This window comes from Rhynchophorus ferrugineus, unplaced genomic scaffold (assembly GCF_030347505.1).
Source record: "Rhynchophorus ferrugineus isolate W39M unplaced genomic scaffold, kcgeb_rfMv2 rfM8, whole genome shotgun sequence".
NCBI classification, from domain to species: Eukaryota; Metazoa; Arthropoda; class Insecta; order Coleoptera; family Curculionidae; genus Rhynchophorus; species Rhynchophorus ferrugineus.
The window spans coordinates 21536075-21561839 of record NW_027472587.1 but is presented as its reverse complement, the minus strand read 5'-3'; the positions used below and the strand labels follow the sequence as shown (position 1 = coordinate 21561839).

At 34.2% G+C, this 25765-nt stretch overlaps 2 protein-coding genes across 2 annotated transcripts in view; one reads left to right on the top strand and one right to left on the bottom strand.

The window, feature by feature from the left end:
- The window catches only part of Cpap1-e (cuticular protein analogous to peritrophins 1-E), a 290785-nt gene that overhangs the window by 225672 nt on the left and 39348 nt on the right, over positions 1-25765 (top strand). The window lies entirely within an intron of this gene.
- LOC143201774 (protein amalgam) overlaps positions 1-25765 on the bottom strand; it is a 183093-nt gene that overhangs the window by 131890 nt on the left and 25438 nt on the right. Inside the window, exon 2 of the mRNA XM_076413027.1 lies at positions 19155-19336. Coding sequence (XP_076269142.1) covers positions 19155-19336 — 182 coding nt within the window. The remainder of the gene's footprint in view (positions 1-19154; positions 19337-25765) is intronic.

The following is a 25765-nucleotide window of genomic DNA, read 5'->3' as shown; positions in this document are numbered from 1 at the left end:
AGAAAATGGGTAAATATTCTTTTAAGAAACTTTTTAATTAATCTATCATAAAACATTTTATAACAAAAATCTTACGTTATGGAAAAAAATATGCGAAAGCTCACTTTTTGTACGACCATATCGGTTTTTCTTGAAAACTTAGTTGATGGTGAAGCAAGGAGAAGGATTTCATCAGAAATAAAAGAGATGGAGAAACAATAACAGATATAATAAAATATATCACGTCAAAAAAAGGCTTTCCAAGAAACTTTACAGGGACAAACAAAAACTCCTCAAACTTGACAAAGTGAAGATTTAGGTAAGTTTGTTTAAAACGTTTTTATTTTATTTTATTATAACATGTTCTAAAATATATTAAATACATGTCTTGCTTTGGTTTATTATAATTTTTTGTGCTATGTAATTTAACAAATTAATAGATTACTCTTAGATATTATAGATTGCTCTATAGATAGATAGATTAGATCTATAGATAGATTATAGAGTTATATGGAGTTATAATGGGACTGTGTGTGGATATACATATTCTTCAAAAGAAGATTAAAAGTATACAATAAACACATATAGTCTATTCAAAAATTTTTATACATACGTCATCAGGACGTTTAATGTATTACCTGCAGCAATTTGTAAATTCGTTTTAAAATCCGATAATATTTCTCTTCTCATTTTATTCTAGCTAAAAGGAGACACAATGCTCTCTGATTAGTTCGAACGCGTAAACGAATGAGCCTGTCGTACGGTTGTCAGACGTAAGCAAAATTCTTGAAAGCAATAGTCATAAGAGGTTATAACTTTAACCTATAAACTATTGTGGCTCTATAATTAACTGTAGTTTTTAGTTGTATTATAATGTTAAAATAAATTATATTTGATAACATTTTTGTTCAATTATTTTCAATTATTTAAAACTCACAGGTAATGCGGCAACATTGCGAAGTTTTGGCATCACAAATTAGACGTATATACAAAATAACTTTGAATAGACTCTATGTTGCTTTTGTATGTTATATTTCTATTTTGGAGTTTTCAAGTAGATAGATAACTTAGTTCCTATAGCATTCACTGATATGACTATAACTAAACTTGTAAATAACTATTTATTTTGATTTGTTAAGAATTTTAGGAGACAAGATGTCAAATATGATTTCTCGTAGACAAAACTGAAGTAAGTTGGTTTAAAAAGATTTTGGGTGGACAAGATAATGGGTATAATATGTATATTCTAAAAAAATGGTTAAAAAAGTATAATAAACACATATGTTGCTTTTTTTTATTATAATTTTGTTTTGGTAGTTAGATAACTGAATTCGTATAGAAATCACTGATATAACTGATGTTTTTTGTTGTAATTGTAGAATCAAGTAATAAATAATGTCAGTTATTTTTGTTTCCCATTTCTATTTTGTTTTTACAATATATATATATATATATATATATATATATATATATATATATATATATATATATATATATATATATATATATATATATATATATATATATATATATATATATATATACCGAGGTGTGAAGCTTGAGGTCTTTCGAATAGCATGCTTAAGGCAAATTCTACATTTTTATTTTTTTGAAATTGTATTTGAACTTTTGTGTTGAAACTTTTTGTGAATTGTGAATAAAATAATTCGTTTGACACGTGACAGTCATTGCACAGTTAAAGAACAAATTCAGAGACGTAGATTATAACGGTTTGGACATGTCTGTCGAATGATGGGTGAACAAATTTTTTCCTTATCCATCGTATTCTCCCGATCTGCGAATCTCAGATCTCAAAAGAATGCTCGCTGGGAAGAAATTTTCGTCGAATGAAGAGGTGATCGCCGAAACTCAGGCCTATTTTGAAGCAAGGGACAAATCGTACTACAAAAATGGTATCGAAAAGTTGGAGGGTCGCTATAATTAGTGTATCACCCTTGAAGGAAATTATGTTGAATAAAACAAACTAATTTTGCCAAAAAAAAAATGTGTTTTACTATGGGAGGCCGGGGACTTGACAATTGACCTGTTATTTCCTCACAAACTTCTGTGGCTATAGTGGAACAGCTCGGAAAATGACATGATCATAAAAATAAGAAACCAGCATTGTTCAAGACCAAAAAATGCGTGGGATATGGATTGATCCGTACTTTTGCATAAATACTGATCATTTTATCAAAACATCTCCATTTAGAACAGAGATATAAAAAGAACGTATGAAAATAAGTAAGTATTTTTAGGATATTAATTAAGACAATAAAAAATCGATTTCTGAACGAAAACATTGTTTCTATTTATGTACAGCTCGATAAACTCTTTATTCCACCTACGAACCCAGAAGGCGAGGAACACAAGTCGCGTTATAATTAAAGATAATTGAAAACAACACAACGACGGCTCGACTCCCTCGAAAATCGACCGGAATCGATATTCAAACGCTCGCGGGACGTCCCGGGACGGAGCGGGAGGCCTAATTGTCGACGTTCTCGTAAAGAAAATCCGACGGGGGCTTTTTCGGCGCGGAAAAACCGATGCTCGGTTACGCGGCCGGTCGAATAAAAAGTTTTTACGGCTGCGAAGTTGGACGTGATACAAATGATACGTAGGAAAAAAGAGCACTTTTTGCGATACGACGCCAGATTTTTAGCTTTTTATATTTTCGAGGATAGCGATGATATAAAATATGGCACCGGTCTTGGTTTTGTGATATGTTCTTGATATATTGCGTGTATTCTTATCATTCTTTCACTTTGAAAAGGTCTTTATTGAGAAAAATTAGCACAATATTTTTTCTGTTATTATTATTAGTCGTTTAACAATCCGACCAGTGTCTTTTTGGATTCTAAAGCTATATCGCATTGTATTACTTTATTAAAGCCATAGTATAATGCCAGATAATACTGTGTTTTGGAACCGTTGTATTTGATTTGCTAGTATTATATAGAATTATAGAGTAATCTCTCATTAATTAATAAGAACTTGGATTTACGCCCGACATGTGATATAGTTTGAATAGTTTAAATCCAAGTTGTTTTCCTGTAGCAAGCATGTGCTTCTTCCAGGTTGTTTCATTTGCTTTAATACGCCATGTTTTCTGTCACAATCATATTTTATCAAGGATATTGCCATTGCAGTGATTTGTGTAGTCGGTAGATCGGCCTTATAGAAGGGATACAGTATCGGGCCAGTTACACTGCCTTGCGGAACTCCTTGAATATATTGGATGTAATTCAGTCAATTCATCATCATCTTTTTTATAATGAAATGTCTGTCTATTGTAGCAATATGTGTTAATTAAAATATTTTCTGCCATTCTCCACGATTTTTTCCATGTTTCTAACAAGATGGGAATACTGTGTCGAAAGAGCGACTGATATTAAACGTGTTGAATTTATAACGATCCAGTCGTCGATCGATTTCACAATTCTTCACTGTTTCGAGTACGAAGGCCAGCTAAATCTTACTGTATCGATCTGTATCTGATGAATTTGACGGATGCTGCAGAATTTCCCAATGTATCCTTCAAAGCTCTTGAGACTTAGTTACTTGAGTTTCCGTCTGTTACTCGTTCCCGTTTGTCTTCTTTGCGACAATATGTCGTTCAGTCTGTTCAACTGATATCGGTCATACATACATCAGCAGTAACCGTCTCATTCGTCTTTAGCAGCTTGTAATCCCTACAGCTTGCTTATCCACCTTTTTAAATTATTCACTATAATAATATCTCCCCTATAAAATAACGTTGAAATTATCCAATTCTACATAAAAATAAATGCTTAATATTATGGTATACTTATTTTTATTGTGTAATTACATGTTTTCAATAAAATGGATAATATGTCGTTTTAAGTCGAAATAGTTTTTGTCACTTTCTTTTGGATTTTCCCGAATAACTTTTTAAAACAAAGATGCAATATTGAAAATATCACACTTTATGAATAATTAAGTGCTTTTGATGATGATCTCATTATTGTATTTGTTAAATTGAAAGTTCTGACGAATTTATCTAAATTAAATTTTTTGATGAAAGTTACTTAAACCTTACTTTTACAAAGAACTCAAAAATTATTTGTATAATACCAAAAATAAAGATTTTATCGTTTTTTTCATCATATTCTCCATAAAAATATGTTAGTTTCAGGTCATTTAGAGATGTATTTTTTGCATTTTTTCCATATATATAATCAGGAAAAATCCCGGTTTTTGGCCATTTTCAGACTTTTCATTATAACTCTAGTTTAATCAAAGACAGATTAATGTAAATTATACTACTTGGGTAAAAATACATACTTAACAATATGGTAGCATTATATTTAATGTAAATTTGAAAGGTTAGAGATATTTGGTTCAAACGTCTTTTTACAAGAAAATTGTATGAACCCATATATTACGGATATCTGAAAAACTATTCACTCTATGTTGAAAACAATAATCATATTGTTTTTCCCGTCATATTTTTGACCAGAAATGGAAGTTTTAGCCTGTTTGAAGATCTAAACTTTTTTTACATTTTTTCCATATATATACTCAGGAAAAATCGCGATTTTTGGCCATTTTCAGACTTTTCATTATAACTCTAGTTTAATTAAAGACAGATTAATGTAAATTATACTACTTGGGTAAAAATACATGCTTAACAATATGGTAGCATTATATTTAATGTAAATTTGAAAGGTTAGAGATATTTGGTTCAAACGTCTTTTTACAAGAAAATTGTATGAACCCATATATTACGGATATCTGAAAAACTATTCACTCTATGTTGAAAACAATAATCATATTGTTTTTCCCGTCATATTTTTGACCAGAAATGAAAGTTTTAGCCTGTTTGAAGATCTAAACTTTTTTTACATTTTTTCCATATATATACTCAGGAAAAATCGCGATTTTTGACCATTTTCAGACTTTTCATTATAACTCTAGTTTAATCAAAGACAGATTAATGTAAATTATACTACTTGGGTAAAAATACATGCTTAACAATATAGTAGCATTATATTTGATGTAAATTTGAAAGGTTAGAGATATTTGGTTCAAACGTCTTTTTACAAAAAAATTGTATGAACCCATATATTACGGATATCTGAAAAACTATTCACTCTATATTGAAAACAATAATCATATTGTTTTTCCCGTCATATTTTTGACCAGAAATGAAAGTTTTAGCCCCTTTGGAGATCTAAACTTTTTTACATTTTTTCCATATATATACTCAGGAAAAATCGCGATTTTTGGCCATTTTCAGACTTTTCATTATAACTCTAGTTTAATTAAGGACAGATTAATGTAAATTATACTACTTGGGTAAAAATACATGCTTAACAATATGGTAGTATTATATTTGATGTAAATTTGAAAGGTTAGAGATATTTGGTTCAAACGTCTTTTTACAAGAAAATTGTATGAACCCATATATTACGGATATCTGAAAAACTATTCACTCTATGTTGAAAACAATAATCATATTGTTTTTCCCGTCATATTTTTGACCAGAAATGAAAGTTTTAGCCCCTTTGGAGATCTAAACTTTTTTTACATTTTTTCCATATATATACTCAGGAAAAATCGCGATTTTTGGCCATTTTCAGACTTTTCATTATAATTCTAGTTTAATCAAAGACAGATTAATGTAAATTATACTACTTGGGTAAAAATACATGCTTAACAATATAGTAGCATTATATTTGATGTAAATTTGAAAGGTTAGAGATATTTGGTTCAAACGTCTTTTTACAAAAAAATTGTATGAACCCATATATTACGGATATCTGAAAAACTATTCACTCTATATTGAAAACAATAATCATATTGTTTTTCCCGTCATATTTTTGACCAGAAATGAAAGTTTTAGCCCCTTTGGAGATCTAAACTTTTTTTACATTTTTTCCATATATATACTCAGGAAAAATCGCGATTTTTGGCCATTTTCAGACTTTTCGTTATAACTCTAGATTAATCAAGGGCAAATTAATATAAATTATACTACTTGGGTAAAAATACATGCTTAACAATATGCTAGCATTATATTTGATGCAAATTTGAAAATTTAGAGATATTTGGTTCAAATGTCTTTTTACAAGAAAATTGTATGAACCCATATATTACGGATATCTGAAAAACTATTCACTCTGTGTTGAAAACAATAATCATATTGTTTTTCCCGTCATATTTTTGACCAGAAATGAAAGTTTTAGCCCCTTTGGAGATCTAAACTTTTTTTACATTTTTTCCATATATATACTCAGGAAAAATCGCGATTTTTACCCATTTTCAGTATTTTCCTTTTAACTCCGGTTTAAATGGAAATATAGTGTTAAGAATGCACATACTTATGTAAAAACGGATGCTAAATAAGGTGGTAAAGTCATTTTTGCTGTAAGTATTATAGTTTCAAAAATACAGGTGAAAATTTTTAAATTTCTTTAAGTTCAATATTTACGTATATTTCAAAAACTATTCACCCTACATAAAAAATAATGTTTTATAGTATTTTTCACCAGAATTGTCATATAATATGAGAGATTTAATCAATTTGGGGAACATTTTTTTTATTCAAATTTTTCCAAATATTCTACCATATTCACCAATGATTCTTCTTTCATTTAATGTTATTCATGTTACGTGAAACTTTTAATATCTCGTAAACCAAAACGAAACAGCTTTTCTACAATAGTTTCAACGCCTTGTCTATTTTTGTGAACGCATAAAATAAATATTTCATAGGGGAGCATTGTCCTGACGTGTTTCATCCAACTCCACGCCATTATAAAAGTTAAACTTTTGAAGTTTTAATAGTATTCAGATGGGGGTCATGCATATTTAACGCTGCATATTTAACCAAGCTCGATGTACGACTCTTAATTTATACGAGTTCATACTAACAGTTGTATTATTACAAAAACTGTTTCATGTTTATTCGAAATACTACACCTGCGCCATCGGAACTGTTAACCTAATAATATATCTGATAGGAATACGGGAAACTTTTAATGAGTTTCTGTCGAAGATATGAGCCGGAAACGTAATCAGTGTTTTCGGACTTTTTCGTAAGGTGATTTCGCTTTTTTTTGATAATTAAAATATATTTACTTGGTTATACTATCAAATATAAATGTATCACGACTTACATGGCAAGTGCTTTATGGGTAATGATAATTTCGTTTTTTTTAAGACGTTTTGTTGAGGTATAACTGTTTGCTAAAACACAATGAAATTGTACTTTTTTTTGAAATAGATGATTACAAACGATAGAACCGATGATCATATACGATAAATATTGTGACGAGAGGCCGAAGAAGCTTTGCAAATAATGATTGCATATGTGGCATGACCCCAGGAAGGTTTTGAGGAGATGGAAACTAATTGGTTCATCATGCTGTTCTAACCTGGCCAAACCATTGACTGTACTTCCTAGTTTCCATACATTCAATGAATTAGGGACAACCTGAGGACAGTGGTTGTACAAAAAAGAGCGCCATCTAAAAACGGGACTTCAAAATAGCGAAAAATTATTTGATATGTCAAGGAAAAACATTTATTCACAATCTCTCATTATTGCATTTGCGCTATTAGCGGAAAATATTACTTTCTGCTATTAATTGTACAAAAATATAGTTAAAACACGTATAACGATAACAGAAACATAGAGCAAGGAACCTATTAATGAATGAATATGTCGCAAATGGTTCTGGACCTTCATATCAGGTAATTTCCAAGTGGAAACAGAAAGACTCGTCTCAGGGCGGTAAAGAAGCTTAAAAACACGGAATTGCAGAAACAGCTATATGAAGACTATTGCCGAGCTCGACCCGTTCATTAGACGTTACCCAAAAAGCTAATTCTCATCTAATCTCATCTTCTCAAAAGCCTGGAGATGCGAAATGGTGTATTCTCATATGTCAGCAACTGTTCCAACAACAGAAAGTGGATTAACCATGACTCTTTCGCTTCTATTTACGTACTTGCATGTACTACTTGCTATTATACTCTTCTACTCATTCAATATTAGTGTCTTTTCTTATTTATTTACTTCTGAATCTGGCCATCTTTGTGACAACCCTAACGCTTCGCAAGTACCTATTTTCTACCACTTGTATCTTACTTTTATTTATTTTTGATTATACCCACATCTCGTAACCGAATGTTACTGTAAATTGCCTTATACATTTTCACATTATTTGTTTGGTTTTATAATTTTTGTAATCATCTGCCAAAGCTCCTACTGATATTTTTATACCCTATATGAAATTCTGATTTATCTATTTAAAATTTCTTTATTGTTTCACTCCTATTTTTGGGCAATACATTTTTAAAATCTAAAAAATAACGGTTTTATTCTTAATAACTTAATTATTATATAAATATATTTATCACAGTATACAGAATAATGTAAACTCCTCCATCACGGAAGGTTAATTGTTATTCCCGATTTCGAACCGAACAAACCCGCCGGACCGAGCACGACAAGTCGAGAACTAAAAAGACCGTCAGGCGGCACTTAAAGTCGCTTCAACGCGAACCATCTTCCCGAGACAAAACGACATCGGCGACGGCTTTAACCGCCCCCGGTCCTTCCGAGCCGTCGGGGCTTCCTGACGGCGAACGAGCTTGGTCAACCGTTCGATTTGCATAAAACATTTCTAGAAACGCCGGCTCCGCCAGGACGACGGTGGGGTGCCGGGGGGGAACGGGCGAACCACAACAAAAACCTGCTGACGCCCCGCGCTCATAAATTATTTATTGACGCGGAAACGGGGGGCGGGCGGCGGTTGCGGGCGAGCGCGGTCGAAACCGCGAGATTATTCCGAAGAGTTATGGTGTTATCGATTGATTCCACCCCCCACCCCCATCTCCCACCCCACCAGAAGCGATTAATCTTTTCGGTGTTTCTCCGTTCGGGATGAGGGTTGATCCGTCGAAAGGGGGTGACGTGGATCAGGTAGATTTAATCAAACTATTGCCAAATATAATTAGTTTAAATATGTTTTGAAGCCTGTGATTTTTGATACAAACTGTAAAGATTGATCTTCATCATCATCATCGACAGGACGCCGCTTCCGTTTCGGGGGACAGAGGTGTGGAGGCTTCAGAAAAATCAATATTTTTGTTTCATAAATCGATAATACAACTATTCAGGAATATGTTCTGAAAATTTCAAAGTAAAATTCCAAACCATTCTTCTCAAGGATTCCAAGGATTCTTTGTTCCTTTTAACAATAAAAATGTATTGTATAGATGTCTACAAGTATGAGTGCCACGGCAAAGAAACTTACATTTTAAAATCAATTCTAACTGAACTTTCATAGCGCGAATTTCATTTATACAAAATATGTCTTCGTATCCGAAAAACGAGCATGGTGGTTCAAGCCGTAGTACTAGACCTACGTAAAAGATCATTTCACGGAAATCGACATGTAAATTGGCAGTCAAAAAACTGTAGTGAGATTGAACAAAAGTGAAAAAAGAAGAAGAAAAGAAGTCGTCGAGGTCTTCATATTTCGAACGAACCACTTTAAGCAAGCTTGATATTACCATTAGTAGCGGAAGTTTCAATTATGCCCAAGAAGTTGACAATCAACGCAGCTCTCAGAACTGTAAAGAAGCTAGAAGAGCTCTCAAAGAACAGCATCAAGCCGAAAATTATACATATGAAGCTGATGGGACTGCAATATGATGCTGGGATAGCTGATTAATTAGTAAGTTGTTTGATTTAATTAATTACTGCCGTAAACTTACTATTGTATATAAATATGTTTATATGTTTTTCGAATTTGTGTAGATTCTAGCTCTTAGAGTTATTAACCAAACGTTATGAAATTTTACACACATCTTTTTCTTTCAGAATATGTGACTCATTTTTTTATTTACCACTTAAACCTGAGCTATGTTGACTCATTGTTTATTTGTATATATATATTACTATGTTTATAAATAAATAAATATGATTTAAAAATTGTATACTGTCTTTATTTATTTATAGTAATTTGACAAAAAAACTCGTTTTATTTAACGTTATGGAAGAGAAGAAATTATCAGACAGTATTATTATTAGGGATATATGACTTGAAAGTTATTTAGTAATTTAATTTTTCCTCCATTTGTATGTAACAATATTTGGTGGCCCCATACACGTAATAAATTAAATTAAATAGTTTAGAGGTAAATATGCAAATAAAAAAGTTCAAAAAAACCTTCACTCGGTGCGACGTAAAATAAACCTTCCGAAGATTAATTAACAGACCTAGAAATTATGTATAAAAACAAGAAAACCGAGCGAGAAACTCCCCCATTGTACCCGTTCAAATCCATCAATAACGAGGGAGAAGAAAAGCGGCACACGCGAGTGAAATCTCCACGGTATTTTGATTTTCCTGACTAGCCCCGTTTACTACCCGGGTCCATTATTTATTCTTCGACCTCCCGGCGGTGGCGGCGACGTCGTCTGCCGCTCCATCCGGCAGCTTTAGTTTCGGCTGCAATTTCACGCGAAGTTTTGTCCATTAATTTTATCACCTGCTCAAGAGATAAACGTTGCAGCGGGAATCACGACGCGAATTGCTTCGTCGCTTCCCCTCCATTTGCAGTAATATCTTTGACGTTTATTAATCCCCAGTTTGTTTTACTTCGAACTATGCTGTTCGTTATTTATTAATCATATAACTCATCAATAACTATATCATTCTTCACTTTTTATAATATACTAGCGACCCGCCCCGGCTTCGCACGGGTGCAATGCTGATACTAAATTAAATACACTACAGAAAAAATATGAACGTTGTATATAAAAACATAGCGGCCCGCTCCGACTTTGCACGGGCATAAAATATATATGCCTATGACACTCAATGAAAACATGATTAAAATCGATCCAGTATTTTTGGTTCATTCATTACTGCCCTTGGCCTGCACGCATTAAATTTGGAGTAAAACAATTCCTCTTCCACTATACTTACTATGAAGATTGTCTGCTATCTTTGGAATATCTAAATTCATACAATTCTTATTACATTACACATTTTTAAACGCAAATTTTAAATTTGTAATATCTCCGAAAATATTTGTTTAATTTACATGCTGTAAGGAACCATATTGATCTATATTAATTGCACACTGTATTTAAGGTACTTAATTCGATAAGGATTAATGCCGTATTGCTTAAAATAGCTTCGTAAATAAGCCATTTTCTCACGTAAAAAGTAAACAATAAAAATGGTTAATGTGGGTTATCCCTAAAAGATAAACATATACCATCGCGGACTTTTTTGTAGACCTTTTTATGGTGTACAATACTGTAGTACAATAATTTGATCTAACTCGTAGGGTTAGGCAGCGTTTTTGCTAATTGCTAAATAAGCCTAAAAAATAGGTTAATTTACGACATCACGTTAGAAACCTCTAAAATTAGCAATGTTGCCTTAGTATATTATGCATGTATTATACATATGAACCTTCCTCTTGAATCACTCTAACTATTGAAAAAAACCGCATCAAAATCCGTTGCGTAGTTTTAAAGATTTAAGCGCACATGGGGATATAGGGACAGAAAAGGCGACTTTGTTTTATACTATGTAGTGAAATAGAATTGGTTAGGGAGAAAGATTTTTTTTTACATATTACCAAATCAGCTGAACCAGATTATCAAATTTCACAGTTCTAGTCGTCATGTCGGAATTACACGTCAATTGAAAAGTCTCCGGGCTGGCATATAGATGCCGCTACTAGAATAAAATCCATCTCTTTTTTAATTAGCCCTAATCCTCAAAAGATGCGTGTATAAATTTGACAGCTATCGGATTATTAGTTTGTGAATTATAGCATTTTCAGTGAAACAACTTTTGTTATTGTGAAAAAAATTGATAAGAAGAATTTCGCGTGTTGATAAAATATTACTGTTTGAAGGGGAAAATACAGTTGAAGCAAAACTGCCCCTGAAGAATCAACCATCAAGGATTAGTATGCTAAGTTTAGACGTGGTGAGATGAGCACCGAAGACGATGAACGCAGTGGACGCCCAAAAGAGGTTGTTACCGACGAAAACATTAAAAAAATCCAGAAAATGATTTTGAATGACTGTAAAATGAAATTGACTAAAATAACAGACAGTCTAAAGATATAAATTGAACGTGTACATCATATCATTCATTTTTGAGCAAAAAAAACAACGAGTTGATGATTCGGAGCAGTGTTTGAAGATGAAATTAAGCATAATAAATCCGAGTTTTTGCGTCTATATGTAACAATGAATGAAACTCCGAAGTCCAATTGACAGTCATCCGAGTGGACTGCACATGATGAACCCGATCCAAAGCGTGAGAAAACGCAACAGTCGGCTGGCAAGGTTATGGCGCCTGTATTTTGGGATGCGCATGGAATAATTTTCATTGACTACCTTGAAAAAGGAAGTCACACTTATATCAAGAGCGACTATTACAAGAAAAAAATGTGCTGCTTCACCAAGACAAAGCACAATGTCACAAGTCATTGAAAACGAGAGCAAAAATCCATGAATTGGGCTTCGAATTGCTTCCTCATCCACCGTCTCGTCCCCAGCGACTATTTCCCGTTCTCAGATCTCAAAATAATGCTCGCTGGGAAGAAATTTTCGTCGAATGAAGAGGTGATCGCCGAAACTGAGGCCTATTTTGAAGCAAAGAATCAATCGTACTACAAAAATGGTATCGAAAAGTTGGAGGGTCGCTATAATCGATGTATCATCCTTGAAGGGAATTATGTTGAATGAAAAAACTAATTTTGCCAAAAAAAACCCGTGTTTTACTATGGTAGGCCGAGGACTTTTCAATTGACCTGTTATAACATTATTTGTGCTATAACCTTTCAAACACTTCCTAGTATGGCTTCATTGAATAACTTTATACTTTTCTTCGATTGTTCTCATTTTATCTCGACATTCGGACACTCTGTATATCGCCTCGCCCTCGTCACGATATAAGTTGACGGAATGGTCAAAAATTTAATAAAAAAACAAGAAGCGGAGGAGGCAGTAAAATTTTCTCTGCAATCAGGGGCGGCCGTTATACGGTCGAAGTTTTGTTTCTTTTTACGGTCGGGAGGGGGAATGGGACTTTTTACGGTTCCGAAAGTTGAACGAACCAAAGTTCTCCGGATCGTCGCCCGAGTAGAAACCGGGCTTTGTTTTTTTTTTGTTCCTGAACGAGGCCTCTTTGGTTCCGCGCGTGTAGGGGAGGATATCCGATGTGTATTCGGAATTAATATGTTTGCTGTCGGTGGAGGGACGGGGCGGGATCGGATTTTATGGGATGGTAAATAAAAGAGTTATGAGCGGCGGAAAGTGTTAATTATGGTCGCCGATTTTTCTGTATTAACGCGTGGCTGTAAATATTTTTTATAATACAATATTTCCTTCCTTTTGATACTTTTTTTATATAAAAACATTTCTGTCACAAAAAATAATCGATAAAACTACATCAGCATTAATTAATTTTGAGGTATTTAGAAATACTTTGTTAATTTATTGTCGTTTAATAAATATATGAGTTTTAACCAACAAATTGATTATTAAGAAATAAGAAAAAAATAGAGTTAGGAAAAAAATTTACTGGAATGATCTGGCTTCTGATTTGGTCTGGAATGATGGAGAGAGTTCTTCATGTAACTCTACAATCATGATTACCGCCAAAAATTAATATCCCAGAAACTTAATTTCCTGGTGACAAGTCAACAATGGACGAATTGTAAACAGCAATAAAAGCATTAAAGCACGGTAAGACCACTGGAGTGGTGCAACTGAGCACAGAAATGATTCAGGTGCTATTGACACATATTTACGAATCTAAAAAAATTCAATCAGCGTGGAAAAAAACGAAATCGGTCTTTTGAGTGGAAGATGCTACATTTTGATTAACTAAATCACTACATAGTATAAAACAAAGTCGCCTTTTCTGTCCCTATATCCCTATGTGCGCTTAAATCTTTAAAACTACGCAACGGATTTTGATGCGGTTTTTTTCAATAGATAGAGTGATTCAAGAGGAAGGTTTATATGTATAATACATGCATAATATACTAAGGCAACATTGCTAATTTTAGAGGTTTCTAACGTGATGTCGTAAATTAACCTATTTTTTTAGGCTTATTTAGCAATTAGCAAAAACGCTGCCTAACCCTACGAGTTAGATCAAATTAATGTACTACAGTATTGTACACCATAAAAAGGTCTACAAAAAAGTCTGCGATGGTATATGTTTATCTTTTAGGGATAACCCACATTAACCATTTTTATTGTTTACTTTTTACGTGAGAAAATGGCTTATTTACGAAGCTATTTTAAGCAATACGGCATTAATCCTTATCGAATTAAGTACCTTAAATACAGTGTGCAATTAATATAGATCAATATGGTTCCTTACAGCATGTAAATTAAACAAATATTTTCGGAGATATTACAAATTTAAAATTTGCGTTTAAAAATGTGTAATGTAATAAGAATTGTATGAATTTAGATATTCCAAAGATAGCAGACAATCTTCATAGTAAGTATAGTGGAAGAGGAATTGTTTTACTCCAAATTTAATGCGTGCAGGCCAAGGGCAGTAATGAATGAACCAAAAATACTGGATCGATTTTAATCATGTTTTCATTGAGTGACATAGGCATATATATTTTATGCCCGTGCAAAGTCGGAGCGGGCCGCTATGTTTTTATATACAACGTTCATATTTTTTCTGTAGTGTATTTAATTTAGTATCAGCATTGCACCCGTGCGAAGCCGGGGCGGGTCGCTAGTATGTTACACAATATAGCATAGACTACTGAATAACTGAATTGTGAACGAGTAAGACTGGTTGGTCCGTTTTTATACTCAATGTCGATTTATATCGCCTTTCAATCACTTGCCTCTCATTTCCTTGAATAAATAAGTTTTTAAAGTTAATTAATAGATCGTGTATTAAATGGACTTTCCCATGTTATAACTGGACTGCGCTACGTGTATCTTCCAACTGTAGATTCATGAGACTATTCTCTTTTGTAATAATCGTAATAAAATTAATAATCGAGAAGACAGGTTGGCGTTGTTCGGCACTTGCTCGAAGCACTTCTTGGTGCAGTTAAGTGGATTTTCTTCAAAATTACTGCAGCTGAAGCAAGTCACTAAAGGTGGATTGAAGCTGCTCAAAGACCGCTAGCCATAAACTGTTCCAAATAAGAAGTATTAGGCTTTAAAAAAACATCCCTAATCCGTGGCCTCCAGGCAGACACATCACACTTCCAGGTGTAAGGCCACCAAAATCGGAATGGAGTTGCTGTGAATTGACATAGCTTAACGGAATTTGGACAGAAGCTGACAGGGTAAACAGCCACCAAAAATGGATTGCAGTATCTCAGTTACTTAGCTGTCTGGGGTTACCGAAATTTGGAAAACTATTCTGTAAAGGGATACCATGGAGATTGCCATAGAAACAGTGCAATTTCATACTTCAGAGACAAACTGGTGGACGAAGGTACAGGCGATACACAAACATAATTTTACCATAACTGTAAGCTCTCCAGGCGAAATAACGACCATATACATTTATTTTTTATCGTTTCAAAATAAAAATCGTGAATCAAGCTCAAACTAGTATATGTAAACCAATAAGTAGTACATGTATGAAAGTACAGCCATATATCGTGACCCTTGATGCTAAAGTGGATTTATGGTATTCGACTCTAGAGTTATACCAGCCAAAGTAATAGAAATATCGTACAAATATTGCAAAATAACGTATGGTTGATGTTTCATGGTATATTCGTAATGATAATCCGCGTAAGGAACTGAAGGTAGAAACTTCGAAGTCGACAAAGTTATTAAGGACTATGCCATCAGCATATCAACGTTGAGGTTCCTCAGCTTTTCTCGTTTAACTCTATAATCGTGATCTACCAGAGAGTTTAGCACTTCCAGACACAGATATTCCAAAAATATCATTTCCTGATGATTAGCCAACAACGGACGAATTGCAAACGGCAATAAAAGCACCACATAACACGTTTTTGACTCTCATACATTTTAATTAAATATAAATACACAGCCAGGAAACGTTTTCGTCATTAACAATTCCAAGAAGAAGTTGTATTTAACAGAAACTTAAAAAAAACATCCAACACATCGATTGCCGATATAATTTCTACCCTTTTCCCGAACAGTCGCCTAAAAATCGTAACATTTCCTGCAATAATAGCGCAACAAACGACCGTGAAAGTTTCATATCATTCGAGTAAACACGCAGAACTTCAATTAAACCGAACACCGATAAAATTTCCGGATTTTCCAAAACGTTCGTTCGATTTCTATCGATGGGACTTGGACCCGTCGGCCTTGTAATAAAAATCCATCGGCATTCCCGCAGTACAAATAGGAAATTCCACGGCTGCAGCACGGACGCCTCTCTCTATCCCTCTCCCTCTCTTCCTCTTGCTCTCCCTCGCGACTGCATCGAAATTTTTGAACGCAAATTATTACGATTTCTGTTTTTTCTGTTGTTGCTTTTGAAACGGACAAGTAAACAGGCAGCGTAAACATTCGATTATTCGTGTTAAGCCTTTAAAGTTTTCGGATTTGATTGTTCACAAACAATATTTGTCATGATGGAAAACAATAAACGAATGTTCAGTATAACATAGAAATGAAAAGAATCATAAAAAGATCATATTAATACTGACTTCTCAAAATCAAAATTACATTGAGATGACATAAATTGAACTTGGTTTGCTTACAATTTTTTTTGTCGGAAACTGTGTAAAATCGTAATTAGCAATAGGGAATTATCACCATGTGACCGTCTGCATCACAGCTGCTTCCGATTGGGATAGATGGCCGTGGGAATTTAATAAAAAAACCGTAACAATTCGTTTAAAAAATATAAGCCAAAAGTAAGTACCCTTTGATTTTTTAATTGATTTTATTTAAATTATTCCTTCAGTTATTCAACAAGACAACATATTCGTCGGTATAATCCATTATTTCAGCTAACGTTATGAAAATACAGACCTAGAGTTAGTCAATTAATTAATGGAGTTTGTCCATCAAGAATAATAGCAAAAATTGCGTTCACTGGTAACAATCAGAACTATATTTTAGTCGTTACATGTTTTAGTAATAACATCTATTTTAGGCGAAGTATCGATTGAATATATTGAGGCACATGCACATGTATAAATATGAGATTTGTTACAAAAAATTGACAAAAGCTGAAGAGAATAAAATCAAAGGTGTCAATTGGCCTGGCAGGTGTAACGGTTGATAGGATTTTGCAGAATGCTAGAGAGGTAGAAAATAATACTCTTAAAAAGGATAGATGTACTGACAAGAGTCAATTTAAATCGTTTCATAAAAACACATAATAATAATTGTGAACGATACCCTAATGATCTAACGGTTAGTACACTCAAGGTAGAAGAGTAGAGCAAAGAGGAAAGAAATCATACCTTTCTATTTAAAATAAAATAGGTAATAACTTCATGTTTCGTAAAGTGATTTAATGACTAATAATTTAATTACTTTTATAGAATAGATACAACCAAAAAGATTCGTAGATAGCCATTTTAACAAATTCTAGCAAATTGAAAATAACTTAGGTGTTAACTTAGTAATTGTATGTTTAATTATATATAAGTTAATAATTAACAAAATTTATTTCATGTCATTATTTATTCAAAGCTAACATTCATGAATCTGAAGAAGAAAAGGGCTGAAGTAATAGCTGAATAAAATTTATATTGTATGTCTTGCAGATAAAAATGGTACCCCCAATCTTGGTGCGAGGTTGATTTCAGTGACCGGAAAAAGTATTTCCATAATCTTGAGCAGGTTACTATAAAATTTTCCATGAATATTTGTTAAATCCCAATACGATTGAATATGTGTTTTAATCATTGTTATTTATTTATTTACCTTAAATAATTGGAGGTTAATGAAAGTTGCAGGGATTATAAATAATTTTATACTGAATCATATGGTAGTATAACAATTTTAATACATTTATTAGTTTTTAAGTTATGTAATGAAAAAATAAAATTGAATGAGTGGATTTGTATGTATGGCACATACTATCATTTCATATAACAACAAGGTTAAGTATCTCGGAATGATGCTTGATGCTGGAAGGAACATGGAAAAGGGAAAAGAAAGAACTTGCATTAAAATATAGAAAAATCTATTTGTCAATTGGAAGATAACCAAAACTATCAGTACATAATAAATTGCTATTAAAAAAAAGCAATTATTGAAACCTATATGGACATACGTAATTTATGTTTGGAAAAAACTAATGTAAATAATATAATGACGATGGGTCCTCCTAGATATATACCTGGATTTAAGTTATCATAAAGACAAATTGTAGGTTAGTCGGCAACGACTAGTGACAATATAATAAATAAATTTTTAAAAAATGTCACATATCTTTGCAACTATAAATTCTAAAATAATTTTACATGGATTTTCGTTTTCTCGTCCCCAAATGTATATGTTCAGCAGCTTTATTTTTATCCCAGAGGTAAGAGGTAAGTCCTGAAAATTTGTGGCATCTTGTCATTTTCATTTTTTGCTATAATTTTCTTCAATTTCAGGTTAATGGGATTATAAACAATTTTACGTTGGATCGAATAGTTTTTTTAATAGAACTTTTTGTTTCTGAGGTATACAATGAAAATTGTATTTACACCACATCTTAAGAATGATAATAACCTCAAAAACGTATGCTAACAGTCATTATAAATGACTTTCAGGGGAGCTGAATCATAGTAGTATAAAAAAAAATGAACACACAGCACTATTGAGTTTTAAGTGATTATATATTATTATAATGAAAATGAGAAACAACTAGAATTGTATAATAAATAAGATAAAGTGACTTTTAGATCTAACTATACGCTTTCTCTAACAAATATCAGACTGGATAAAACAAATTAGCATTGTTCTACACCTCCTGCTTCTCTGTTTCGGATACACCCCGAAATATCCCCCAAAACAGGCGCAAACAAATGACTCTATCACCCTTTGTTGTTGTTTCTTTTCGGGAAATTACGTGATAAAGCAAACTATGCCAGATCCTTTGGTCCCTTTCGGCCCGAGGGCGCCGAATAAAAACCGTCGTTGCTCACTCGCCCCGTACCCCGGTCGCCCTTTATTTACTTACCGTTCTGTTTCCCAAATTCCTGACCCTACAGCCAAGGTAAGTGGTCTTGCCCACCAGGGCCGTGACGTTCTTCGACACCGACTTGTCGAAGTACGGTCCCCGATCGATTATCAGCGGCTCTATCTCGTTCTCGCCCTCCGGATAGGATTGCGAGTCGTCCTGTCGCTTCACCCGGCTGAATCCTGCAACAGACACGCACACGTAAGGAGCGAGATGGAGGAGAGAAAAAACCGACGGTCCCGGACCCGTCCTTCGGGAATCGGAGGGAAATAACAGATACGTCCCCCCGCGATCCCAGGAGGGCGACTTTATCTTCCGGGACTCCGGCTTGTTTCGCCATTGAATTTCGGAACTATTTACGCGGGGAATCCGGGTTTTATTTGCGGGACCATGTCGGTAAATTAATAAACTTAAATTAGCTGAATGTGGAGAAAAAATTCACGAATTTCTATAGTATGGTAGCGGGGACAAGAAGGTTTTTTATTCCTTGAACTCTGGATTATAATGGACTGGGGAAATAATTCTTTTTACTTCTTCTTTTATGATGTTTACAGCGAATATCTATATATTAATCGGCTTAGTAGTTAAAGTATTACTTTATATGACAAGTTTGCATGAAAATCGAATAAGAGTAGTATTGTCACGTAAAAATATATTTTGTATTATTTGCATAGAAAATAAATTAATATTCTCACTTTCTATTAAATGTACCTCACTACACTACACTACACAAGCAGAAATGGTTTGATTATTTCGAATCTGTGACCTGTTCTAGTTCCAAAAGTTACATTACTTCGATATTGACATGATAATGGAATATGTTCTCATTTCTCCGTACAATTCCTTTGATTTCTTCTGTAAGGGTCGATGTCTGAAGGTCTCGATGTAAATAATCAGTCGATGTACCTACAATACTTCTCAGGATTTCGTTCTGGAAGACTCGTATTGTATTTATATTAGTTTTCGCGCAACATCGCCATAATTGAATCCCGTATGTCTATATAACAGGTCAATTGAAAAGTGCCCGACCTGACACATAGATGGCACTACTAGAATTAAATCCATATGTTTTTTAGTTAGCCCCAACCCTCAAAAGATGCGTGTATAAATTACACTACTGTATTGACAGCTATTGGATCATTAGTTTGTGAATTATAGCATTTTGAGTGAAATAACTTTTGTGAAAAAAAAATGGATTTCGCGTGTTGATACAACATTGCTTTTTGAAGGGAAAAAATAGGGTTGAAGCAAAAACTTCGCTTGATGCCGAGTATCCGGATACTACCCCAAGAGAATCAACCATCAAGGATTGGTATGCTAAGTTTAGACGTGGTGAAATGAGCACCGAAGACGATAAACGAAGTGAACGCCCAAAAAAGGTTGTTAGCGACGAAAACAATTAAAAAATACACAAAATGATTTTGAATGACCGTAAATTGAAATTGAATGAAATAGTAGACACTAAATATATCAACTGGACGTGCACATCATATCATTCACGAGTATTTGGGTATGAGAAAGATCTGTGCAAAGTGGGCGTCGCGCGAATTCACTTTTGACCAAAAACAACGACGAGTTGATGATTCGGGACAGTGTTTGAAGATGATCAAGTGCAATAAACCTGAGTTTTTGCGTCGATGTGTGACAATGGATGAATCATGGCTCCATCATTTCACTCCGAAGTTCAATCGACAGTCATCCGAGTGGACTGCACCCGATGAACCAGCTCCAAAGTGTGGGAAAACGCAACAGTCGGCTGGCAAGGTTATGGCGCCTGTATTTTGGGATACGCATGGAATAGTTTTCATTTACTACCTTGAAAATGGAAGGACCATCAACGGCGACTATTACATAGCGTTATTGGACCGTTTGAAGAACGAAATCACCGAAAAACGGCCGTATTTGAAGAAACAGAAGGTGCTGCTTCACCAAGACAATGCATTGTATCGCAAGTCAGTGCAAACGATGGCGAAAATCCATGAATTGGGCTTCGAATTACTTCCTCATCCAACGTATTCTCCAGATCTGGCCCCCAGCGATTATTTCCTGTTCTCAAATCTCAAAAGAATGCTCGCTGGGAAGAAATTTTCGTCGAATGAAGAGGTGATCGCCGAAACTGAGGCCTATTTTGAAGTAGACGACAAATTGTACTACAAAAATGGTGTCGAAAAGTTGGAGGGTCGCTAGAATCAGTGTACCACCCTTGAAGGGAATTATGTTGTATTATAAAAACTAATTTTACCAAAAAATGTGTATTTCTATGGTAGGCCGGGGACTTTTCAGTTGACCTGTTGGGTTTCAATAATTGCTTGTATCTACTGACAATTGTAATTTTCTTCCAGCTCAAGAATAAAATAATTGATTTTTTACCGGTGAGTTTTGACAATGATCGATCATTCAATCGTCAATGACGATACGCCAACATTACCGACTTCCAAAACAACACGCATTTCAATAAAACAACTATTAAGAGACGTAAAAACACAAAATGAGACCTGATTTTCACGAATAACATACCGTTCGACTCGCAGAAACAATAACCTTAACGGGAAAAATAAACGATTTACGAAAATATCTTCGGAGTTTTCCAATCCGGTCGATGTTGAATATTTAAAATCGATTCTTCGCGCCGGAACCACGACCGCCTCGGTAAATATTAGCGCCGGAGAACGTCTGTATGTGTGTATTTTCAATTTCGATCTGTACGATACCGCCCGGTATTTGGGGGGTCGTCAGTTTGCCATCTCCCCGGTTTCGCTTTGTTGCCTTTCGTCCACGTTATCGGTGGTGGTCGGAGGTCGTATTAATTTATCCGTTATTTTATCAATAATAATTTCATTTCTCCTTCATTAATATTTAAGGGTTCGATTATTTAAAAATTCAAACTTTAACCAAAAAAAAACGTTATCGATTATTATCGATCAAGCCGATACATCCGACTATATGGAAGTCTTTAACTTTGAAAATTTTGATCCAAGTTCAGATCATTCAACAATTCAATTGAAAAGTCCCCGGCCTACCGTAGTAAAACACATTTTTTTACCAAAATTAGTTTTTTTTTATTCAACATAATTCCCTTCGAGGGTGATAAACTGATTATAGCACCCTCCAACTTTTCGACACCATTTTTGCAGTACGATTTGTCCTTTGCTTCAAAATAGGCCTCAGCTCCAGCGATCACCTCTTCATTTGACGAAAATTTCTTCCCAGCGAGCATTCTTTTGAGATCTAAGAACATGAAATAGCCGCAGTGGGCCAGATTTGGAGAATACGTTGAATAAGCAAGCAATTCGAAGCCCAATTCATGGATTTTCGCCTTTGTTTTCACTGACTTGTGATACAATGCATTGTTTTGGTGAAGCAGCACCTTCTTTTTCTTCAAATCCGGCCGTTTTCGGCGATTTCGTCCTTTAAACGATACAATAACGCTACGTAATAGTCACTGTTGATGGTCCTTCCTTTTTCAAGGTAGTCAATGAAAATTATTCCATGCGCAACCCAAAATACAGACCCCCATAACTTTACCAGCCGACTGTTGCGTCTTCCCGCACTTTGGAGCGGTTTCATCGTGTGCAATCCACTCGGATGACTATCGATTGGACGTCTGAGTGAGTTTCATCCATTGTCACATATCGACGCAAAGCTCGCGTTAATTACGCTTGATCATATTCAAACACTGTTCCAAATCATCAACTCGTCGTTGTTTTGGGTCAAATGTGGGCACCCACTTTGCACAGAGGTTTCTCATACCCAAATATTCGTGAATGATATGATGTACACGTTCATTTGATATACTTAGAGTGTCTGCTATTTCATTCAGTTTCAATTTATGGTCATTCAAAATCATTTTGTGGATTTTTTGTTTTCTTCGGTAACAACTTCTTTTGGGCGTCCACTGCGTTCACCGTTTTCGGCGCTCATTTCGCCACGTCTAAACTTAGCATACCTATTTTTGCTTCAACTGTATTTTTTACCTTCAAAAAGCAATATTATATCAGCACGCGAAATTCCTGTTTATCCATTTTTTCACAATAACAAAAGTTGTTTCACTCAAAATGCTATAATTCACAAACTAATGATCCGACAGCTATCAAATTTATACACACGTCTTTCGAGGGTTAGGGCTAACTAAAAAACATATGGATTTAATTCTAGTAGCGCCATCTATATGTCAGACAAGGGACTTCAATTGACCTGTTGTACGTAGAAATTTATCAGACCTGGATTTATTTTCCACGCGTTTAACATTTAAGGTTTCATTCAACAGAACACGAAAAAAACTCCAAAAAAAAACATCTAAATCGAGAGGAGTGCCGTTTCCCAACAGGAAAGCAATAGGGACGTGTTTAGCTTCTCCAGGGGGGTTTGTTTTTAATTAAACGTCGGCCGGGGGATGAAATTGAGCGGAAATATCGCACCGAAGGGGTGGAACTCTCCCCGGATTGATAGTGGCGCGGTTTTCAACTGTTAAATGGACGCGGTAAAAGTTTTGCGCACCCACGTCGAACCCGTCGGGATTTTTGTTTAATTACTCGTTGCCGGTCCCCTCTCGTCGCTCCCCTGCCTCCCCGTACGGTTGGTTGTACTTAACTTTGTCGAGTCCACTCCGAGCTTCAAACGAATACGCCCCCTAACGGCAATCTGGGACACTCGAAGGCCGTCGCACTACGAGGTAAACCCTCACTACAGCGAGAGTAAACGATTTTAATTATGAGAGAAGAGGAAAAATGCGCCAGTTCTGTCGGGCAAGGTGCCAACTAACCGGCACAGTCAGAGGAATTGTCTTTTTTTTTATAATTAGGAAAGGAGGTCAATGTTAGTTTTGTTCAGTTCGATTAAAATGAAAATCAAGAAGTCCTTTTTATATCTGTACGTTGATGAGCATTGTGAGCATCAAAAGAGAGCCCACAGCACAGGAATGAAAGATTCGCCTTGAAAGCAAAGTAATACAGTAAAATATTTAGAACAAAAAAAATTGAACCGACTTCAAAATATAAATAAGGAACTCACTAAAAATTAAAAAATAATCAAACTTAGATATTTATCACAAAAAAACATTTTTTAACTAAAATGAAATATGTATGTAATAATCAACGTAATAAGTAAGTAAAAATAAACAAAAACCTAATTTAACCTATCCACTATACGTATTTTATATTCTACTGTATACACACAACTTAGCTTAATACCTGCCTAAGCCTATTTATCTATTTACAATATAATATCAATTTTCAAATTATAAGCAAGCAAACTAAATAGCTTTTACACTGAACAACTTAGCAGCTCAACAGTAACATTATGCACAAATATCTGATTATTTTAGACAAAAAATATATGAAACCTTTGTACGTGCTTTTGAAATTTGAGCGTTTCCCTCTATTTCCTCTCCTTCCCCCATCATATCCTGACTTGGTTCCAATGGGACCACCTCGGAAGTGCACTCTTTCCAATTAAAAAGAATTTTGAAAATATGTACACAATTGACGGGGACATCGGCGAACATACATTAATATATATGTGTAATAATTCAGTCGAACATAGAACCTCGTCCTTCGGTTAGAAAAAGAAAAGCAATAAGAGTGCATAAATTACAGATTTATTTTATTTAAAAACTAAAGAAATTTCCACAATTGTTCTACCTTATTAATTTCGGCGATATTTCGAAGGAAAATAGGTGGAATGAAAGAAACCTTCCTTTTACGTCTGTTTTAAACGTGGATATATCGACGAAATTTCAGCCCTTTTATAAAATTGGATGCTTTATCATGTGGCAAAAGTAGTTCTGCTGTAAAATTGAATACTTGTGAATATAATACCTTTTCTCCGAAATATTGCTTCAGTTTAATGTATCCACATATCTCAGTAGCGATTGGTTCGTTGCAAAAAAATGATCTAATTCATTCCTTTTGTTAGATTTTAATCAATTAGTTTATATAATTTTTTATTACATATTACAGCAGATATGCTTAGTACAATCTTTTAGTTTTAATACATCTTAAATAACTCTGTAAGAGCATTTGATTTTGAGGTTACCTGTTCTTCGTTAGCGAAAAACATTGGCAATTTAGCAAAGGACTGTAATTTTGCATCGATGAATTACTAGCCGGTTTGATGCCCTAGCGCAAGCCAATTTTTACACCCCATAAGTTCAAATTGGATTTATAACAGACTAAATTTGCGGAAATATATAGTATAGTCTACTCAAAGTTATTCTGTGCGTACGTTATCTAAATTTGTGACGTCAAAACGTTGCAATGTTGCCGCATCAACTCCGAGTTTTAGTTCAGTTTGGCTTTGACATACAACAAAATTCTAATCTAAATAAAATAATTGAACAAAAATGTCATAAAATATAATTTATTTTAACATTATAGTACATCTAAAAACTACATTTTATTATACAGCTTCAATAGTTTATAGGTTAGAGTTATAACCTCTTATCATTATTGCTTTCAAGAATCTTACATACGTCTGACAACCGGGCGACTTTGACAGGCTCATTCGTTTACGCTTTTGAACTAATCAGACAGCATTGTGAGACAAAAAACTTTCAGTAGACTATAGCACTATTTTGCAATATATTTTCCTTTACCACGATGGTTTTAAGATAC